Here is a 21,382-nt window from a genome sequence, read left to right as displayed (position 1 = left end):
TTTCAAAAATATATATTTAAGTATAACAAATTATAATAAATTATTAAAAAACTATTTACTATATTCTATTCAAATATAGATTAAACTATATCAGTATCAATACAACTGTATTACTGCCAAGCTTTTATGAAATTATATATTTTAGCCAAGATTCTAAATTTGCTCCACAATTGGACCGGCGCTGGGTATCTGGGCGGTCCATAGCTGGGCTGATTTCTGAAGAGCCCGTCTATACCCCGTCCATGGGCCGGCCCAGCTGGGCCGGCCCATGGGTATTGCACAGATCTATCTTACATATCTTCTTCGAGAAAAAAACAATATCAAATTGGATTCGAAGCTTAAAGATCAGTAGTTTCACCGAAAGAGATAAGCTCTGTAGCTTCACTGTATCATTCTCCAGATCCTTTGTCAGGAATCCTGTGACATTTTTACTATTTAGTATCAAATTTTGATATCAAAAACAATTTATAAAATTTTCATTTCTTAAGATATCTATCTATTCAACGAAAATATTGTTTTTAATTATCTTAGAATTCAATTAAATATACTACTGTGGAATAAAATATCAATTCTAGAGACGTAGAACAGAGATATACAATCTAGCACAGAATCTGATCAATTTTTCTTTTAGTATTTCTAATGATCCATCAACTAATTCAGCTGATATACAAAGAATTTGTTATAGGAAAACCTGTGTCAAACATACTTGTGCGCTATCTATACCTTATATATATGTAGTTTGGGAATATCGAAGCTCTCGCTTCGATATTGTGGTCTCTTTTGGCCGAGTGGTAATCTATAAACCCAAACAATAGAATCTACGCGTTACAGAATTGAATCCAAAACTACAAAACAAGCTCAAAATATAGAAATATTATCCAGTTTTGTATATCAATTGAATCGAATTATCCGAATAGATATATTCTTGATATCTGAATTCAATCCTTTTAATTATACCATTCAACAATATTTGTTCAAACAGTCTTCAACTGCTCGCAAGTCAACTCACTAGACAGATAAATAGAGTGCAGTATATATACAATATACAATATATAGTATTTGGGATCGCCAGAACAGAGAATAGAAGACCGAAGAGCGGCATATTCAACGGGCAACTGCAAATACAGCTGACCCCTCTATTCCATAGATATCATATGATAATATTGCTCCGGCTATATCTAAACCAGTGATCTGGGCACCGATTTTGATCCCTAAATCACTAGAAAAATAGTTCTTTTGTGTACATAATTGGCATTTAAATGAAAATGTTACGTTCGCGTCAAAAACTACATTCGTGCCAGGAGAACCAACACCCGGAAGAGGTGTGGGTTCTCCTTGGAACTATTATCGATCGATATTCCCCCGTATGAGTCTCGTTACCACGACTTACTCTCGTTAAATTACGGTAGTTTGTAACGTAACCATATTAGCCCAAATAACTCAACCCATGTCCAAGTAACGTCTGGAGAGGAGACTCTGGCATCGGTACCCTGCAAATAGTAATTTACAATGCCTAGCCACTGTACTGACAGACTAGTCATCGACGGCCCTCTCTATTAACACTTTTTAGAATACGTAATAGAAGGTAAGACACAAACTGTGAATTACAACACGTACCAGTAGCATCTTCCCTTGGGGATAACTTGTAATTCTTCCTGTGGTGATGATAATTCACTACTAAAGAATTATAGAATGAGCAAATCTTCAATGATCCCAAACTCCATGGATCAAAAGCTATAAATATAACCTTCTCATGTATCGTCAAAGCAATCTTTGTCACTAGAGCCTTTCTTGGCAGAAGACCACGCGGTAACTCGTTCGGAAAGCAATTCCCAGTCTTTTGCTAAAAAACTCGATAGGCCTAAAAAGAAATTGATCTCGTGAAACGGCAGTAAGTATTACATTTTAAGAAATCACGGCTTTCTCAATTTCAGAAGAGAAGTATATGTTAGTTAAGTTACGGAAAAACGATGTTGAATGCTGGGTTGGGAGTGACAAGCAATGAAAGAAATCTTTGCCAGTATGAGCGGTCCCCGTATTCCTCGATAAAAGTATTCCCTGCTTGGTCATCCTCAGCATCAGTGAGTGCTTTCATCAATTTGCGGAACGAAAGAGTCCCAGAGAAATTAACATTCTCTAGCGATGATTTATTGCACGTTTGTTGGCCAGTGCGGTGAATCAATGCACCATTACTGATAATTAAACGGCAATGCTCGTCTCGATCGATCACAAAGAGATCAAGAATAAAATCTTGCTGTTGAGCCCGAGAACCATCTAGCCGAACTGCTAGTGATGCAAACAAATGGTGAAGTGATAATGCCTCTCCCATTCCAGTCTGGCCGGTCAGAACATTCTTCTGTGGTAAGAAGCCACGTAGCTCCATTGCTCCGCTGATATAAAAGTTCCTCCAAGGTCCATTCTCACAACCATACCCCAGACTTTCGTAAATAGAAGCTAGTAAGCTTTTTGCATCTCGGTTTTCCGGCTCCGCAAATACTGCATGATTGAGTATCGTGGCGGCGAAGCGAAGATCTCCTTGTTCAGAAAATATCTTCGCTTTTTGAAGTACTTCTTCCACACCACCCATGCAAGAAACGTAGCGTTTCGCCGATTCAGTTGGCGGATGCTCCCATAAATGGGCTGGGTTACCATCGAACCATGTCATGTAGCGCTGATAGATAGCTTTGACATTATGGCTTACGGAGCCATAGAAACCTTGTGTATGCCAAGCCTCTTGTAGCCGGAGCGGAAGCTCCATTCTTTCAGCGATTTCGACGCCAGTTAGGCCTTCATTTATGAAACGCAAAGTTTGATCATGCAAGAAGGCGTAGAGGTCTCGCTGCTGACTAAGAAACTTGACAATAGCTGTTTGGCCCCAAGTAGGCCAGTGATGAGAAGCAAACACAACATCTGCCTTATCAGCAAAAAGCAAAATCGTCTCGTCCAAGTACGACGACCAAGCGAGGGCATCTCGGACCGTCGCTCCTCGGAGTGTTGCAATATTGTGGAGGCATTGCGTGGCATTTTCAGCAGCACACAGAGCTCGATATTGAGGTAGATAAAAATTCATTTCGGCCGGTGCTTCTGTTCCTGGGGTGAGTTGGAATAGAAACTCTATTCCGTCGATTACCTCCACCTGGCCAGTGTGCGTGATATCGACAGATGGTGGCACTAAACTCACTTTTCCCGTCGATACAGTTGCACCCAACCCACAGCTGATTTGACCGGAGGGGCCTTTTAGCAGCTGATCACCATACATATATGCTGCTCTGCGAGCCATAGCATTGCCCACGTATATATTCTCTGAGACTGCGTGTTCGAGAAATCCATGAGGTGCCAGAATTGGGATAGCATTGGTCTGGTATTCTCCTATAATTCCTTTCGCACCACCAAAATGATCAGCGTGTGAGTGTGTATATATCATTCCAAGCAAAGGTTTCTTGCCACGTTGCTGATAATATAAATTGAGGGCTGCCTGAGCACATTCGACTGAAGTGAGAGGGTCAACCACGATGATGCCAGAAACTCCCTCAATAATAGTCATATTTGAGAGGTCGAAACCACGAATTTGGTAGATGCTGTTGGTAACCTTGAATAGACCTTGTTTGCTAACGAGTTGCGCTTGTTGCCATAGTTTTGGATTGGCAGTCTCCGGGCAAGGCGTGGATGTTAAGAAAGAATATGCCTCATTATTCCACACAATATGACCATCGATGTCTTTAATTATGCAAGGCTCGATCTTTGCCATGAAGCCACGATCGGCGTCTTTGATTGGTTCCATGATTCGTCCTGTGTACAAAAGGGCAATTGAATAGCGATGATGGTGCGTCTAAAATATTAATAAAAGATCTGAGCTATTCATACGACTTCTTGATCAGGCTATCCACTTAAAATATAGACGCTGTACAGTTCCCGTTTTGAGATCTATGACGTTGACACTTGTGTATTTACGTTCGGTACGATAAGCAATGGAGTTGATGGATGATGACTAATCCACAAGATGATTGTCCAACAGTTGCGTAGCAGACTCGCGGTAACGTCATTAAATCGCAACAGCAAACTTTAGCAGAATGTAGTCAGCAACTAACATTGTATATATCGCCTATGAAGATATCGTAAAGATCCTTCACATCTATTGGAAACTAATCTTTCAACTCACTATATCATATACATGCCAGATCAACGAGAGTCACCGTCTTGGAGTCGAACCCTCATAGCCATCGCCATCACTTTTGTAATTCTGGCTACGATTGCTTTTCTTCTACGTCTTTTTAGCCGGCTCAAAACTTCCTGGAAGCCAGCGATTGAGGATCTTTTGCTAGGAATAGGATTGCTTTTCTCGTACTTACTCAGTACATGTGTCGTAATTGGTGTGTTCCTATACCTTCCTGGTTTTCTCCTCCTCTCTTGAACTTGTCTCAAGCTGTCAAATCGTCGAGTTACTAACTTTCTAGGACAGCTGCGCTAAATGGTGTCGGGTATAATATTTGGGCATTGCCCCGACAAACACAGGGGCGTGTCGGACTTGTATGATTAAGTCCCATCCTATGTCATATCTTTTCAAACACTGATCCTGCAGATTAGGTATTTTGGCTTGGACAAAAGTTCTGGGTTCTATCACATGTTTTTGTGAAGCTATCCATTATAATGCTCATCCGCCGTATTCTATCTATAGTTGGGTCATGGCAACAGGTCACCACTGGATTAATAGTTTTTACAATAGCTTGGGGGATCACAAACGTCGTCGGAAATGCCTTGCAATGTTTACCCCCTCGCTACTTTTGGCTGAGAACTATCGAAGGGAGATGTCCCGACAATCAAGAAGCCTTTGCTATCACAATGGGATCTTTAGCTCTCGCAGAAGACTTTGTTCTCCTGGTCATTCCGATTGTCAATGTATGGCGAATGATGCTTACGTGGACTGAAAAGGTTCGAATTACGATGTTATTTGGGCTTGGCGGGATGTGAGCTCTTCTGCATTCACTTGCAATAATGTCGTTAAAATACTGATTCTGTCTAGTGTATGCATCTTTGGTATATTACGTGTTGTTGAACTGGTTCATTACCAGACCGATAATTTAACTGGTGTGTTGTATACTGCTCAAAGATATATAGGTATTAATTTCTACGACAGCAAGCGGAGCATTCGAGGTTACATGGACAGTTCTCGAGATAAATCTGGGTATAGTGTGTGCGTGCGTCGTTCTGATGCGGCCTATTTTACATTCTTGCAGGGCATTGCTTAGACGGTTTTTAAATCGAACGAAACAGAGCTTGGAATCAACAAACTCCATCACTGAGGATTAAACTTTGCAAAGCTGTTTTAGCAGTAATATAGAATAACATAATGTCTTCAAATATTATTTCCTCATCTTAGTACTTGTATATCACAGAATCCCTGACAATGAAAAGACAAACTTGTCGAAGCGTTGTAGCGTGAGATCTATCGTATCTGAACAAAGCATTCTGGCACTACAACCCCGTTTCGGGAATAAATACTTATCGAAATATCTATATGACCAACTGGCTGAATATTCTCGTTTTGTATATATAGAATTGTTTGAAAATTCTTAAAAAATCAATTTCTTTATTTACTACTAGTTAATTGATTTTTTATTCTTTTTTTGCCACGGGATCCCTGACAAAGGATCTGAAGGATGATACGGTGAAGCCATAGAGCTTATCTCTTTCGGTGAAGCTACTGATCTTCACGCTTCGAACACGATTCGACACCGCTTCTTCCTCGAAGAAGGCACGTGAGGAAAAGATTGAATGACTTCGCTTGTGCTATCCTGATTGCTTGAAGATTCTTCAAGAATCAGTCTCTCTGTATATTCTACTAAGTGATTGAATTGATCTCCTGTTCTTCTTCTTCCATTATCCTCTCACCTAGTCAACAAGTGCTAGCTTGTACCTTTGTGCCGTTACAAATATCAAAATTATTAAAGTAATATACTATCTAAATATTTATTCTTATTATATAAATTTGATAATAAATATATAAAGATATTTCTAGAATAAATTTATTACAGGATTCAAAATGTACAATTGTCACAGGAAAATCCTGTGTCAAATATACTCGTGCGCTACCTATACCTTATATATATGTAGTTTGGGAATATTGAAGCTCTCTCTTCGATATTGTGGTCTCTTTTGGCCGAGTGGTAATCTATAAACCCAAACAATAGAACCTACCCGTTACAACAATATCCCAAATATACGATATCGATCCGATATCTAAATCTTTTCGAATTATCTATATATAGAGATCTATCCCAATTCTAATATATATAAAATTATATATTTATTCGGAATTCTTGGATTCTTCAAAAATCAGTCTGTATATCAATCTATTCTATCTGATTTTTACTATGCGATATTCTTATCTAGTTAGAGATTTCTAGTCTGATAATTTAGTAATTCTTACATGTCTGGCTCTTTTATTGACTATCCAAAAATTGAAAATATTATTTTCTGTAATAGGCTTTCTAAGAAGGCCTTCTCGCGCGATACCATTCTTTTTTTATATGGGTAGCCTGGGAATACCAAAGCAGGAGTCTTGGTATTGTGGTCTCTTTTGGCCGAGTGGTAAGCACACAAACCCAGATATGTGTCTTATTTCGTTACATTTTCTATATACCAAAATTCTATATTTTTTTTATTATAGTATCTATTTCTATATTATAATTGATAAAAATTTCTGTTTTTTTTTTTTTTAGATTTTCAATATCACTATTGAATATAATTATTCAAAAAAATATAAACTGTATTGATATTTGTTACACAGTACAAACTGGTCACTGTAAATTAATTCCCTGTGATTCTAATATATATCTCAAGTAGACCTGGGCATGAGCATGCTCATGAGCGGTTTTTTGAAAGGCCGGCTCAGCATGAGCTGGGGTGCTCATGAGCATGCTCAACCCGCTCAAAAGTGGAGACTATTTTGCAATATTTATGCCAGTAATTTTGTTTGTAATATAATTAATCTGTAAACTATGGTCAATTACCAAAATTACAGCAATGGCTAACAGTATAGTTAGCTAACAGCGCTGACTAACAGTAGGGCTAACGATCTAGATTGCAGATTTAGCAATAGATATAATTGGAATTCAATTTAATTACTACTACTGTCTATAATCCCACCACATTACTGCCAAGCTTTTGCATAATAATGCAATTTTGCCAAGAACTAACTTCGCCCCATCTAATGAGCAGTTTCCCGCTCATTGAGCCGCTCATGAGCGGCTGCCCAGGTCTAATCCGACAATCGGGTTCTGACCCGTTACGATTTAGTTCAGCAAAGTGCGAGTCCGTATCTGATATCTCTACTTACATAATTATAAATCTCCAAAAAATATCCAGTTTGGTTGTCTCTTATTTTTCTTTTAGCCAACTTATCTCTGGAAGAATTGTTCCCCAAAATATTTCAATTCATTGTCTTTTGCTGGAAATTTCCATAATTCTCTGTATATTGTAATATATTGGATTTGGTTGGCTTCCCTCGTCAAACGGTATTGAAGTTCAGAAAAAAAACGACTTTCAGATATCACAAAAAGTCTTGTAGGAGATATTCAAGATTCCAATTCCTTATCAACGATGTTCTATCAACGTCAAATTTTGCAGATATATCTCTTACATATCAATATTAAACGAGCCCAAAAGATTCCAGGTGTTAGAACGACAGGTCAAGTGTATATTGTTAATGACTATACTGTTTTGAAGATGTGTAGGATCTACCAACTTCCTTCAGATAATACTAGCACAAGAGCCTTGTGGGACTCTACGATTCTTGGACGGGGATCTCGTCTTCCAGAATGACAAAGTGAAAAACAGTCTCTGAAGTAGAGGAAATTGATGTGGACCAGTCCGAGAGTCTTTATCTTCGATAATACCGACAAATTTCGGAATTGACATCGTCTCATTCTGATCGGATTCTCTGGCATCAGAACATCTTACGAACACTTGTCCATCCTCACACACTGGGTATTACCCATTTCAGATATATCCAAGGACAATATATGATTTGACTCCTATGACTACGAATTACTCAGTGACTTTGGCGCTAGTTGTTCATTCGAATACCCAAATCCTTCTGTCTATTCTCACTAATGGACCTTCTGAGACAGTCTCCGATGCAACAGATCGACTCGCAATAGTTTCAATGATATATGAGTGAGGAAATGGAATTTCGTCCCGAAATATCGATCGATGATGCTCAAGGGAAAATGCAGACCGGATGCATATCTTGCCAGAAGAGAGAACTGCGTAAACCGAGTCAATCAATATAGTACTGTACCCTTATTGCAAGAATTTCTTCCCGTGGAATCTACTGAATTTCATATCAGAATGTGTATCTTTATCTCTACCTAGTAAGCATCAGGTCTATAAACTGGCAGAACCCCAAATCCTATCTGATGACGAGAGGCGCTTTTTAGGCTGATCGCTCAATGGAATGTTCATCGTCGTCTTCCAATACCATTCTTCTTGGGAAACCCTCGATAGATTTGCTCGATAGACAAGGAGAGTTGCTTCGGCCTCATCCCAAGTATACTTGGTCAATATCTAAGCATTATCTTCTCCTAGGTTAAAGATATAAAAAGCGTATGAGTGGGTATCTACAACCGCAAATAGATTCGTTGAATTGTTCTCTTGAACTTCTTCTGGATATAGCTATATCCCTTAACAGTTGCTATTCTTTAGTATAGTCCAGTTCCTATATATAGTCCAGATTTGTTACTTTGCTTGGTACAATATAGATACTTCAGTATCTGCTTATTCTGAATTATTTACTCTTTAAAAGAACAAAACATACACATCAATTCAAACAATCATTAGTTAACCCCAACATGAACAAATATAAAAGTGACTTGCGTAGATTGACTCAAAAGGAGGAAATTCCCAATTTGGATTTGCTTACAACGTGGCCTCTCCGCCTTTTTAATTCCGGCTGATCTGCGATGAACTTCAACTTCATTTCTCCTCTCTTCTCTCCAACATCACTTATTCACCCACTTACTTTTTACAATGGTCAGTTAATACAAAATAACTATTTGAGAATTACATCGCTAACACAACTTCAGGCCCAAACACCTCAACAACGTCGCGCAAACGAGCGCTTCGCAAAGAACGAAGCTGCTAAACGCGGTAAAGGACCCATCACAAAGCCTAAACAGGCTTCTAAATCACCAATTTCTGCAGGTTGGGTTGGTACGTTAGCTTCATTCGATTCAGCTTCAGCTATTTCCCATTCTCCTCCTATCCCTTGAAGCTTCATTTCTGGAAATATCATGGGTTCATGGCTAACAAGTACCAGTTCTTCTCGCCTTCGTCGTCTGCGGTGGTCTACTCCTGGAACTTCTCAGAGTCGTTCCTGAGCTTTGGTCAACTGTTGCCTCTATGTTCTCGCGTATCACCGGATAAATTATACCTCGTCCGTACCCTCGACTTTACAAGATACCCCCCAAACCCAACCCCTCGAACGGAACGAGCTCTACTTCCTCCCCCTTGCCCCGGCGGCGACTATGAATACAATTGCTTCGCTGTTATTTCTGCCCTGGACTCGAACTCGGACTCGGATTTTCGCAGATACCGAGTTGAATGATGGAGATAGTGCGTGATACAGGGAAATAAATTGACGGAATGAGAAATTGTCCCCCCCTGGAAGTAGAAATATTTGTATATTATACTGTCTAAACTATTGAGGTTCATGTTCAGACGTCTTCTTCTTCTTTCGTTTTTTCTTATCTTGAACTTCATCCCCTGTAGAAGTGACAGTCTTCTTCTTGGTCTTCTTCTTCTTTTTAACCAATTCCCCTTCGTCGGGCGTCCCCTCTAACTCAATTCGTTCCGAGGCTCTCTGCATACGTAGACGCACTCGCTCCACGTTCTGCATTGCTTGCCTCATTTCTAAATCTCCATCGTCCACTGGGTTAGACTCATTCCCGCTTAAGCTCGGTTGACCGAGACCGCTGGAATCAACCTGTAGCAAACCACGTCTGCCACTAGACCCGCCAGTCATACCCGCTGGAAGGCTCGGGGAGGGATCGTCGTCGATGCCAATTGTTTCATCGCCAGCAACTTCCATCCGTCGAGGTTGTCGACGAACTTCGGAGGTTCCATGACGGCTTTGGCTCTTTGGCCCGTCTTCCAGTTTCAGATCAATGATGGGGATATTATCAATATCAAACCCGTCGTCATGGGAGACTCCGAGCATATCACGCGAGGGTGTAGATCTACCAGATGATAACCCTGCGGATGCGATATAAAACGGGTCATCTCGATATCGCTCCCGTCGTTCAGCTCTATGTTTGTCCATGGCAGACTGAGAGAGTGTATCACCAAGGGCATTCTGATATGAATTGTCAAGATAGCTTGCCGCAGTGGTGATTTCATGAACAGGCTTATTAATTGGCGGAGATGATTCTTGCACGTAGTAGAAATCTTGCAAGCCGCCTTGAGTATTAAAATCGTCTGAGAGTGAATCATTCACACGATTGAATAGACTGGGCAAGTCATCATTGAAAGGCTCATCTAACCTTAGACTTGAGGATAGGACCACCTTCTTCTGAGCATTAAGAGCGACTGGCTTCAGCTCTAAGCCCATAAACAGGCTCGGAATAACAGAGGTGATCAGGAATGGAACCTCCTGTGTCTCAGAGCGTAATGCATCGGCACCCAAGCGAAGCACTTCCAGGAACTCAATGGCTCTTTCTTGTACATCCAGGTCCGGATGAGCAGCCAGGGATTCGAGGAACTCGACCACGCGGGCTAGGAGAAGAGATATCTCACTCTTCCACGAGTCGCGAGACTCACAATCTCTATTAGCCTGTACGAAAACCTTGGGTATGGCCTGCAAAAATAATTGAAGGGTATTGGGAGGCAAAGACAGGTTGCTATGATCAATCAAAGACTGTAAAGTTCGGGTTGGAGACCGGATTTCTTTTGCATATTCACCCACCACCCAGGCAACGGGGCCCAGGACATCATCGCCCACGCTCGAACCAACAGGAAAGAGAAGAGGCCTGTTATCCACAAGAAGAAGAGATTCAGCAGCCCTGCACGCTTCCATACGGACTCCCTTGACTCGCACGGCGACATTGCGGATCTCAGTACCGATCCGGTACGCCACGGTCGTTTTCGGACTTGCCGGGGATTCTTGGCCCGAGTAGGACTGAAGCAGGTAGTCATCTGCCTCTGATAATGGGAGTAGACCCACGAGTTGGACGAGGACATTGACGTACCATTCAAAGTCCTCGATCTCGGAATAATTGTTCTGTGAGCAGATGTCAAGTATGCGGTGCACAACTTCGGCTCTATAGTCATTTGGAAGAGTATTTATAGTTTCTACCTCGACGGTTTCTTCGGGATTCTCGCCAGATGCATCGATTTGGGATGGAACCGGGGCAAAGCGAAGTTGCTGGACGAGACGATTGACGACTTCCTGGAGAGTGTCACTTGTGACCATTCCAGCAGCAAGCTCAAGAGCCTGTAATCGTATTGAAATATCAGGGTCATCTAGACATTCCATAATGACATCCTGCTGCACTGATACCAACATAGGGTGTGTCGTGACAATCCGGTTAAGTGCAAGAAGAGCAACATATTTGACTATATGTACAAGTCAGAATTGAAAGAGAGACATATGGTAGAGTGGAAGAGGGACATACGGTTAGGATCCGAGTCTATGACGATCATGCCACGGAGTTTACCAACACAAAGACTGGCTACCTCATCTCTTTCTTGCAGATTATCCTCGCCATCGAGAATACCACCTTGAATAATACCATTGATACATTCATATAGCAAAGACATGGCAGTCGTGGTTTGTATAATGTTGGTCAGCGGCCTGAGGAGCTTCCGTGTGAGACGTGGTTCCAGCGGAGTCAAAGTCGCAAACTAAATAGGTCAGAGGTATTTCAATAGGGCGAGCAAATCGATAGACGTACAAGTTTGATAATCTTGATAGCCATCCAATTATTCCCACTATCCACGAGAAGCTCGAAAAGCCGAGGTGCCAGAGGGAGGAAATCATGTGGGCGTCGCCAACCAAGTTCACAAACAACATTGATCGCCGCTGTAGTGACACTGCTATCTTCTTGATCATCCATCAGATGATCCTTTATTCTCGGCCAAGCCAGCTTCAATGCTTCGGGGTATACTAGCGAGATTCTGTAGAGAGTCACGATTGTCTTCTTGCGGACCACGGGGCTGGAGTGTGAGAGGCGGGAGAGGATATCAGGCAGTAGTGACATGGACAGCGATGGGGTGATGATATGTGGTAGAGTTGCTAGAGGTAATGACAGTGCGGGGATGTTGGGCGAAACAATGTCCTACGATTGAGTTAGAAAGGAGCTGGAGAATATGCAATAGACCAATGTACATTTGAAGCGAATGAGGAAAGAACCAGAACATACCTTTTTCAACATATTCGTTGCCAACATCAAAACCTCTGTATCAGGTCGGAAACTCTGTACAGCTCCTAGATAGCCCACTCGCTTCTGGAGATATTTCGCGGAAGACATGACCTCGAGGACATTGAAAGCTGCCCATGACATATCATAACCGAACATCTCGAGATAGATCAATTTCAATAAGGCTGTAGCCTTCTTATCTACCCAGATCTTTAGTATTTCCCGGTCTTAATCTGGGCGATGGTGGGACACGCCTTACCCATATCCTGTGATTTGACCTCGGCCTTGCATTCTCGAAGACAATTTTGAATATATTCATCTTCCGCTCCTTTATTATTTCGAAGACCTTTGATCAGGTCATAAAGGGATTTCTCGAACCTAGTTAAAATGTATGTTAGAAGTGAACGGCCACTGATTTAGTGTTGGTACTAACATGGTGTCTGTGTATCCGCACGGCGGATGTCAGGTACACTCTTCATTCACTTGCATCAGTTCTGAATAGCGTGAGCTTGTAAATCAATACAGCCCAGTTCCAGCCAGTTCAGCTAGGCTGAATAGCTCTGAATGTAATAGTCAAAGAGTCAAGAATTAAAGAGGAAGTGGGCAAGTTGAAGCTCTGCGATTGCGGGACGATAAGAGAATCACGGGACCAGCAGGGTGTCCACTTCAACTTCTTTCTATTCTAATTAGTATTCTATCATTTCAATTACTTCAATTATTCTATTACATTCACTCAGTCACTCAATAGCAATTGATAACAGCATGGGATCTCCCAATGTTCGCGAAATTAACGGGTCAGATCTGATCTCCGCCCTTCATCTGGCCCAACAAGCCCCAGTCATCCTCGGTCCCAATCCTAAGAGCGCAACTTCATCCAGCGGCACAGCAGAGGAATATGGCCGAATTGAACAACTATTCTTAGCATGCCTACGAACAGGAGATGATCAATCAGCACAAACATGTCTAGATCGTCTCAGTCATCGTTTCGGTCCTGCCAATGAGAGGGTTATGGGACTTCATGGGTTATACCAGGAGGCCACGGCCAAGGATCGCGCGGCTTTAGAGAAGATTCGTGAGGAATACGAGAAGATTTTGAATGAAAACCCTGTCAATGTGGTTCGTTTTTCCTTTCCTATTCAGCCGGGGGGTGTCCTCGTCTAATAAAAGTCACCCGCCTAACAATCTCCAGCCCATTATGAAGCGACGAGTCGCCCTACTTCGTTCCCTTGACCGACCTACCGATGCGATCACGGCCTTAATCCAACTACTCGATGCCCTCCCAACCGATGCCGAAGCCTGGTGTGAATTGGCGGATTTATATCAAGGACAAGGATTAGGGTCTCAAGCAATCTTCAGCCTCGAGGAGGCGCTACTGATTGCGCCTAACGCTTGGAATGTAAGTCTGAGACAGATATAGTACCCTATACTACCCAAGGATAGTATCCCTGTCTAGTCTGTCAGATAGATTAACGCGGGATAGATTCATGCTCGGCTTGGTGAACTGCTGTATGTCAGCTCTTCATCTCCCGATAGCGATGCCCCGCGTCTTGTGAGCAAATCGGTACAGCATTTTAGCCGAAGTATTGAACTTTGCGACGATTATTTGCGAGGATTTTATGGGTTAATCCTGGTACGTTGAACTAATCTCATGGTCTCACACTCACTTCAATGTCATAATACCATTCATGATTGGAATATCGCTGATACTTCTTAGGCCACCAGTCGAATGATCGAAGACGGACACGCAGATGCACGGCCATCGAATACCAATTCCAGCGCGGCTGGAGCCTCTCGGAAGACACTGGAACAACTCAAACGATTTGCTCTTCAACGACTCGGAGAGATCGTCCAGTCTCGATCGGTCGATGATCAGCATTGGGCATCGAGCCGCAGTGAGCTGATTGCGGCCAAAGAGTTGCTGAATCGGTCATAACAGACAGTCCCAGACATTCTCTCTGTTGTGCTCTGCTCTGCTCTCCTCTCCTTTCTTATTGTTCCTCCTTTCGCTTGTTTGATCATCGTGGATACCCTGCCAGTTGTCAAATGATGGGCCTAGACTACCAGTCTATCTGCACTGTACTGCACTCACTTTTCTGCATGTACATCTACTATAGTATTGTACATTTACATAGTACATACTATACTCTAGATGAGTCAGTCTAGAATATGCGTCTGATTGGGCATCATCATTTATAATAATACCAATTTAATCCATCCATCCTGGACTTCTCCCTGTAGACTGTAGACTATTTTATATCCTCGTTACACTGCCCAATGCAGCCCGAACCGTCGGGCATGACTCCCACATTCTTTTATTCTGTTTTATTCTTTTTTTTTTCCTTTCTATTCTTCTATTCTCTCTAATCTTTCTCTTCACTACCCTCTTCTACTGTTCAATTATTCTATTCTATTTAACTGAATCAAGTATACTCATCTATACTCTATACTATTTACTACTCGCTTACACATCGGCGGGGCTCAACTTTTCCCCCCTCAAAAACAATTCTTCAACTTTGACCAACTTCGCCCTCTGCGAGGAGGGTTCTTCGTCTTCTTTTTCTTTTCTTCAGCTTCATCTTTATTCTATATTATTCTACGATTATAGAGTCCCGGCTCTATCTCTATGACGTATGGCTACCCACTCCCTCTCTCTCTCTCTCTGTCTTATTGATTTCCCCCCCTCTTTATTAAAATCCATTCAATCTCCTTCACGGCTTAAACTTCCTCCCTTACTTTCTCTCCCCCTTTCTCTCCCCTTTTTATATTCCTGTCTTCCCCTATTCTCGTCTCTTTATATTATTCTATTCTTATTTCTGTCGGTCTATTCTTTCATCATACTGACTGACTAAGGTACAACATCTCTATTGGACGCCTAGATCCGGACGACGAGGATCAGTTCTTGTCTGACGAGGAGGATTCTTCGGGGGTACATGTCGTTGCGCCATCAATTCCAGGAAGCCATGATCCGGATTATGACGATTGGGATGATGTACAATATCCCGAGGAAATAAAACCGTCCGATTCTGCCTCTCGTCCAAGAACTTCCCACCATAATCGTTCTATCCACGGTTCGCGCTCCGCTTCGGCCCGTCGCCCACATTCACGCCGCATGGAGCCTTCATATCCCTCTACTCGAGCCCGACGGCCGACTTCCCCTGATTCTGCCGGTAGTGCTGATTCGGATGATTATGCGCCTCAGTATCAACGACGCGATCATCATCGATGGCCTAACGTTCCCCCTGTCGCACCCGCGCCTAACTATGCGCCGAGCGCTTCATCCGGTCAAACATTCGGTGGATATCCTCCAGGCGCCGCTGCTCCTCCTCCTCCTCCACCACCTCCTCATCCAGCTTATCCTCATCCCAATGGTGCTGTCCCGTCAGATACCTTGGTTCGACATGCCAATCCCGGCGCCCAACCATTCGGATACCCATATGGTCCTCAATACCAAGGTCACCCAGGCGCGGGGATGCACCCATTCTATCCACAAGATCCAGCGCATTCACGACACCCTCGTCAACCTCATCATCCTGCACAACAACCAATGCCGCATCCCATGGGGATGCATGGCTCAGCATCTCCATTCGGGGCCTCGCCGTTCCAACATGAAATGGTCCCCTATGGAGCCAATGGATACTACAACTACCCTCGAGACCCATATGCCATGATGGCCGCCATGCAACCACAATCCTACTTCCCACATTATCCACAAATTCCTTCCCCGACCCAACAGCCCGAGCCCGCTCCTCCTGCACCCACACCAGCATCAGCGCCAGCCGCAGCATCTCCAGCGCCAGCTCCAGCTGCCACCCCAGCTCCACCACCCGCCGATACAGCCAAGGACGAAGCAATCGCCCGATTAGAGAAACTGATCCTGGACGAGCGTACTGAACGGGAAGCTAAGGAGGCCGCAAAAATAGCCGAGGCCGAGCGCAAGGCTGCTGAAGCGGCCGCCTTGGAAGCCCAACTTGCCCATGATAGGAAAATCGCAGGCGAGGCTGCAGCTCTTGCTCGAGCCGACGCTGAAAAACGAGCAGCTGAAGAAGCAGCGAAAGCCAAGGAAGAAGCTGAGAAAGCCGCCGCCGCTGCCGCTTCAGAAGCCGCGGCGGCCGCGACAGCAGCCGCGACAGCCGCCGCCGCCGAGGCAGCGAATGCGGCAGCAGCGGAAGCTGAGAAGGCAGCAGCTCCTCCACCACCACCAGAGAAGAAGAAACCGATCAAGTTTAAAGATGCGGTGGGAAGAAAGTTCAGCTTTCCTTTTGAGTTGTGCGCAACATGGCAGGTAAGCATCAATGTCTAATAATGCCTAGTAATGCCTTTCCTGGAGCAAAGATACTGACGTTAATTTCAAGGGTATGGAGGATTTAATCAAACAAGCATTCCTTCATATCGAAGTGATTGGACCACATGTCGCCGATGGACATTATGATCTCGTTGGTCCTAATGGCGATATCATTCTACCTCAAGTATGGGAGACTGTAATCGAACCAGACTGGAGTATCACCATGCACATGTGGCCAATTCCCGAAAAGCCCAAAGATCCTGATCCTCCACCCGCTGAAGCTGCTCCCCCAGCTGAACCTCCTAAACCAGGAGCTTCACCACCCGCGGAGCCGCCCAAGAAACCAGGTTAGTTTTTGATCAATCACAAATGTTTCTCGAAACCCGCTGACAACAACCTTCTTTTAGCTCCTAAAAAACCCCGTCCTAATGGTCAACCTAGTGGGTTTGCTAGTTGGATGATGGGTGGACGTAAACCACCCCGACCAAAAGCAGCTCCTAAAAAGGCAGAGGCAGCTCCGGCTCCAGCACCAGCACCATAATTATATAACACATAGCTTACCTAGGGAAATTTCCTGGCGAGCTATATTTCACCCTTTTTTTTCTCCCTAGATACGGTCATTGGCGCATGGAGTCTGTCCACCTTTTAAGGTATGAAATGGACGGATATAAAAAAAACGGAATGAGGATCTTTTGATTTATGGATATTGATTAATGGGTTGGTCTTTGATTTCCCCTGCATTTGCTTGAGGGTAGTGTATATGCAATGCAGATTATGGGGATGGAGGAGGGTATTTGGATCTGATCGAACTTGTTTGTCTACGAATTTTTTGAAGTGATGAGAGATGAATTGCTGATATACTATTATGAATTGATACACCTTTACTCTATACTTCGTATTCCTGAGTTACTAGTAAACTAGTAATATTCATTCTAGGATAGATTTAGATATAGATATACTATACATAATCACTGAGGAAGAAGAGGTTTCCAACCAAGATCCCTTTCATCCACGTTATCACCAAGAAGATCCATTGAACTTTTCTTCTGATCCTCGCGTCCAGAAGAAAGTGAGATTGGTTTTCGGGGATGACGGGTGGTACTTTGGGTTTTTCGATGGGTGATTCCGATGCGGATACGAATCCAGATCCTTGACTACTAGTCGTACCCACACTGCTGGTCGTACTTTGTCGTGGAGGTGGAGGGGGGAGGTTTCCTTTCAATCTGATGGTTGGGCTTGGGGCTTGGGGGTGTAGGGATAGATACCCAATCTGGTTCTGCGTCTGGAGTGAATGGATTTGAGTGGCGTTGGGGATTAGGAATTGTGTTGGACGGTGGTTTTAGGGTTGCTTTGACGGGCATTCCTATTTTTGTTAGATTTATCTAATAATAAACAAAGAGCAAGCAGAGGAAGAGCAAAAAGGAAAGCAGAGGTTAAAGAGAAAGGTACTAAGCTCACCATTATCTAACCACCATTTACTCCGGTCTGAGCTCGCAGGTGGTAAACCCGGTGCTATGGAGACAGAATCCTGAGACATAGTATCATCATCATCTAGATCGAGGAGATGAATTGAGTCGGAGAGAGCGTCGCGTTGTTTCTGTTCGTAAAGGGTGCGACGGAGAGAATCTTTCAAAGTGTGGTCTATTACATCGACTAGACAGTCGAAGAGAGCGAAAACAGGTCTGTGATCTGAGACTCGGAGGTCGGCCACGTTATATTGGGATTGACGCATATTCGAACCACGCCAGAGGATTCGATCACACCATGCTGGGATACGAGATTTTTCACTACAGAAGATTAGACCAGGCCATCAATGAATTGGGTTTGTTTTGGAGACTCACGATGTATCGTATATATCGGTGCCAATGTCGTATTTGTAGGTTGGAGCGAATGAGATAGGGCCCTCGGAGAAGAATTGGAATGCTCTGCCAGCAATCATTTGGAGATTTAACTATTCTTGTTAATAACCTCACGATGAATACATAGTAGGGGAGATGGCATGCATACCTGGTCATTGTCGTATAATTTCTGGAATTGACGTTGTGCTACCAGATCTCTCACAATTTGATTACCCAGTCCAATTCGATAGTTGAAATCTCCGAGCCAAACGACCGTGTCGTGATCAGCGATGGATCGATTTTTCTGAAATCGAAGTCCCCGATCAATAGTTTCGTAGTCTCGATTTCTTTCATCGTAATTTGCAAATCCAGCTGCCAAATGGGCTGTCACGAAACAGATGCTTGTATTAGAGAAATCAAAGCGAATGGCGCATCCACCTTTATTTCCAGCAATTCCAGATAGACCAGTCTAGTAGTCGTTAGCGAATACTCGTGAGAGGTGCCTTTGGAGAGTTCTTACCTTTTTTACGGTACCCTCGACGTTTTTGATATCTTTCAAGGCATCTGCCTTGACATAGATCATCAAGGCCGCACCAACCAATTGTCCACTTCTCAGCAAGACATACTTGCTAGTCCCATTCATTTGGGACCGTTTGTTCAAACATTCTTGAACCGCTTGTTCCCAAACCTTGCGTGTGCCCGGATCAGTCGACATGATCTGCTGTGGACTCAAATCCACTATTTCTTGAAATCCAACCGCAAAAATATCAGGTTCTTCATGAGGTTCAGGCTCGTCTGGGAAAAGCCACGGTGAAAGATCAGAGCCCGGTCCTGCATCTCGCCCATTCACATTGAATGTACCAATCCAAATCCGCGTGTGTTTGGTTGATGAATACTCCGAAGCTCGCCGGTTCAATTCCTCGATTACCAACTCATTCATTGGATCATAAAGGTGGACCGCGACTTGATTTGCCAAACGACCCAGAAGAATATCGATTGTCTTCTGTTTGGCTTTGTCGGTGAAATTATTGACATACAAGCGCGTTGCGCTTTTCCGAGCATCGGCTAGAGCGCCTGCGAGTGACATCTTTCCAGTGCGGGTAAAAGAAGATTTGAGCGCCCCAGTTCCCGCATAGATTTTCGAAAGTGCGTCGCCATTGTCGGCCCAGAGTGTTGAGTGTCGCATCTGAAGTTCTGAGCTAAGTCTGCCACCCTGGTGGTGTAGGAAAGACTCCAGTGCCATTGAACTGATGATGGTTTGTACAAGGTTTGTTCGATCCAAACAATCCAAGCAATTAGTTCGAAAAACGCCATCCTGCTGTAAGATCACAGATGAAGGAGGCGCAGTGCTTTGACCGTTGTTATGAATGGCCGCAGCAGGGCGAGAAGTATCCTCGGAGAGAAAATAGGCAAACCCGTCCAGTGAGTCCGCCAATTCATATTTGATTTGACTACTAGCCTCATATCCAGAGGGGCCTCGGGTCTCTGCAAGAAAATCATAGTCCGTCATCCGTAGAAGACTGTGTTCAGGACCGAGGGAACCCTCTTTCTGGCGGAGGGAGCTGCGGGCAATATGCTGTCGGAATTTGGCCGATAGCTCTGCTTCCCCTGATCTAAGCTCGCTAAGTAAATTCACCACGTGGACAGCACCGTAATCCAGTTCAAGAGTTTCAAAGTGCTTGTTAAAGGCATGCTGTGTTGCCTCACTTGATCGTGTGATTTCGATCTTTTGTTGTCCGGGAATAAGTCCTGGAGTCTGTTCCCAGAAGATGGGGAGCGATCCACGGATCTGTACATATGAGAACGCAATTCCCGGAGGCACCCAAAGAGTGACTTCGGTTTCGACAAAGTTGGCCACGTTACCGTCGTCATCGATCCCTCGAGAGTTGAATCTAGTACCGGCACGCCTTGACGATTGCCGAGAAATGATTGAGAGGAAAGAAGGGAATTTGCTTCGTATTTGTGGAAGAATCGGAACAGTTGCGGGGATCTTCAAGGTGCTGGCATGGCCTCGAATGACAGACGTCAACAGTTGAGATGCATCCAACTGGGCTTTCTCTGAAGGTGGCAAGTGACTGCGAAACAAAAGAAGAGGGTGGATCATGTATGAATTCCACAGCATATCTTCGTCCAGGGAGTCAATATCGAACGCCGCGGATTTATCCGAGCTGGAATCTCTTTGTTAACAATTCAAGTTCTTCAATATATATATGGTAAATAAACAATACCGGTCTTGTAAACGATCAGTTAGATTAAAATCCAAACTGTAATAAAAGCTGCCATCTCCGAGAAGCTTCTTCATAGCGAGAAATGGATGTTCAGTAACCACGTCCCTGCCCTCTGATCCATATCTATCATCAGCCATGAATTGAGCACTTGGCTCGTATTCCAGGCCATAATCATAATCCGAACGATTTAGACAATCTGCACTCGTTAGTCAAGAGGAAGTGGACCAAGCAAAACAGCAACGAATCGACGGCACATACAGAAATCTACATTATCAATTCTCGAGACGGATTCCCCTGGTCTCACAGTAGCTGCCTCTGAAGAATCGGTGACCACACAGACAAAGACATCTTCATCTAGAGTAATCATCCCAAGGGTTCCATGGCCAGCCCCAAGTGGGCGATATCCATCGAGATTCGCGGACGACACATTTGAGAATTCAACTTGACACCGCGGCGTAGTCTTGGCTCCCGCACCAACAGTGTTGTAATGGAAGATCAAGGCATGGTCGGACGTTACCAGTGCAATTGCTCGCTGGGGATGATCTCGACAGAGCACTCGAAGATTAAACATGGCGTGGACAAGATTCAATCGGAAGTCTGCCCCGCGTAATGCACCACACG

At 43.7% G+C, this 21,382-nt stretch overlaps 7 protein-coding genes across 7 annotated transcripts; 4 read left to right on the top strand and 3 right to left on the bottom strand.

Moving 5' to 3' along the window:
• Nucleotides 1-1,957: 1,957 nt before the first annotated feature.
• On the bottom strand, nucleotides 1,958-3,781 carry N7469_011138 (alkyl/aryl-sulfatase; the record flags this gene model as incomplete). The annotated part of the gene is made up of 1 exon (XM_056650043.1): nucleotides 1,958-3,781. The coding sequence occupies one exon, from the start codon at nucleotides 3,779-3,781 to the stop codon at nucleotides 1,958-1,960; it is 1,824 nt and encodes a 607-aa protein (XP_056495107.1).
• Nucleotides 3,782-6,527: 2,746 nt separating this feature from the next.
• Nucleotides 6,528-7,105, top strand: N7469_011137 (uncharacterized protein; the record flags this gene model as incomplete). The annotated part of the gene is made up of 3 exons (XM_056650042.1): nucleotides 6,528-6,588; nucleotides 6,844-6,971; nucleotides 7,100-7,105. The coding sequence occupies 3 exons, from the start codon at nucleotides 6,528-6,530 to the stop codon at nucleotides 7,103-7,105; spliced, it is 195 nt and encodes a 64-aa protein (XP_056495106.1).
• Nucleotides 7,106-9,027: 1,922 nt separating this feature from the next.
• N7469_011136 (RAMP4 family protein) lies at nucleotides 9,028-9,423 on the top strand (the record flags this gene model as incomplete). The annotated part of the gene is made up of 3 exons (XM_056650041.1): nucleotides 9,028-9,030; nucleotides 9,084-9,210; nucleotides 9,317-9,423. The coding sequence occupies 3 exons, from the start codon at nucleotides 9,028-9,030 to the stop codon at nucleotides 9,421-9,423; spliced, it is 237 nt and encodes a 78-aa protein (XP_056495105.1).
• Nucleotides 9,424-9,697: 274 nt separating this feature from the next.
• N7469_011135 (putative AP-3 complex subunit delta) lies at nucleotides 9,698-12,790 on the bottom strand (the record flags this gene model as incomplete). The annotated part of the gene is made up of 5 exons (XM_056650040.1): nucleotides 9,698-11,610; nucleotides 11,670-11,898; nucleotides 11,949-12,332; nucleotides 12,417-12,613; nucleotides 12,673-12,790. Coding segments are annotated over 5 exons (2,841 nt in total), but the record flags the coding sequence as incomplete, so codon positions are not given.
• A 385-nt stretch (nucleotides 12,791-13,175) lies between these two features.
• N7469_011134 (uncharacterized protein) lies at nucleotides 13,176-14,346 on the top strand (the record flags this gene model as incomplete). Its single annotated transcript, XM_056650039.1, has 4 exons — nucleotides 13,176-13,529; nucleotides 13,603-13,809; nucleotides 13,894-14,043; nucleotides 14,128-14,346. The coding sequence occupies 4 exons, from the start codon at nucleotides 13,176-13,178 to the stop codon at nucleotides 14,344-14,346; spliced, it is 930 nt and encodes a 309-aa protein (XP_056495103.1).
• Nucleotides 14,347-15,036: 690 nt separating this feature from the next.
• Nucleotides 15,037-17,236, top strand: N7469_011133 (uncharacterized protein; the record flags this gene model as incomplete). The annotated part of the gene is made up of 4 exons (XM_056650038.1): nucleotides 15,037-15,041; nucleotides 15,264-16,695; nucleotides 16,766-17,042; nucleotides 17,103-17,236. The coding sequence occupies 4 exons, from the start codon at nucleotides 15,037-15,039 to the stop codon at nucleotides 17,234-17,236; spliced, it is 1,848 nt and encodes a 615-aa protein (XP_056495102.1).
• Nucleotides 17,237-17,663: 427 nt separating this feature from the next.
• N7469_011132 (SacI domain and endonuclease/exonuclease/phosphatase family protein) lies at nucleotides 17,664-21,332 on the bottom strand (the record flags this gene model as incomplete). Its single annotated transcript, XM_056650037.1, is given in 8 exon segments — nucleotides 17,664-17,844; nucleotides 17,863-18,058; nucleotides 18,154-18,482; nucleotides 18,537-18,646; nucleotides 18,703-19,002; nucleotides 19,054-20,701; nucleotides 20,762-20,957; nucleotides 21,020-21,332. 8 exon segments carry the CDS (start codon nucleotides 21,330-21,332, stop codon nucleotides 17,664-17,666), a joined length of 3,273 nt encoding a protein of 1,090 aa, XP_056495101.1.
• Between the last annotated feature and the right edge of the window lie 50 nt (nucleotides 21,333-21,382).

This window comes from Penicillium citrinum, assembly GCF_028827155.1.
Source record: "Penicillium citrinum strain IBT 23319 chromosome Unknown utg000010l:1.0-1229701.0:1.0-1230130.0, whole genome shotgun sequence".
Classification (NCBI taxonomy): domain Eukaryota; kingdom Fungi; phylum Ascomycota; class Eurotiomycetes; order Eurotiales; family Aspergillaceae; genus Penicillium; species Penicillium citrinum.
Note: the sequence above shows the minus strand (reverse complement) of the source record. Positions and strands in the feature narration are given on the sequence as shown.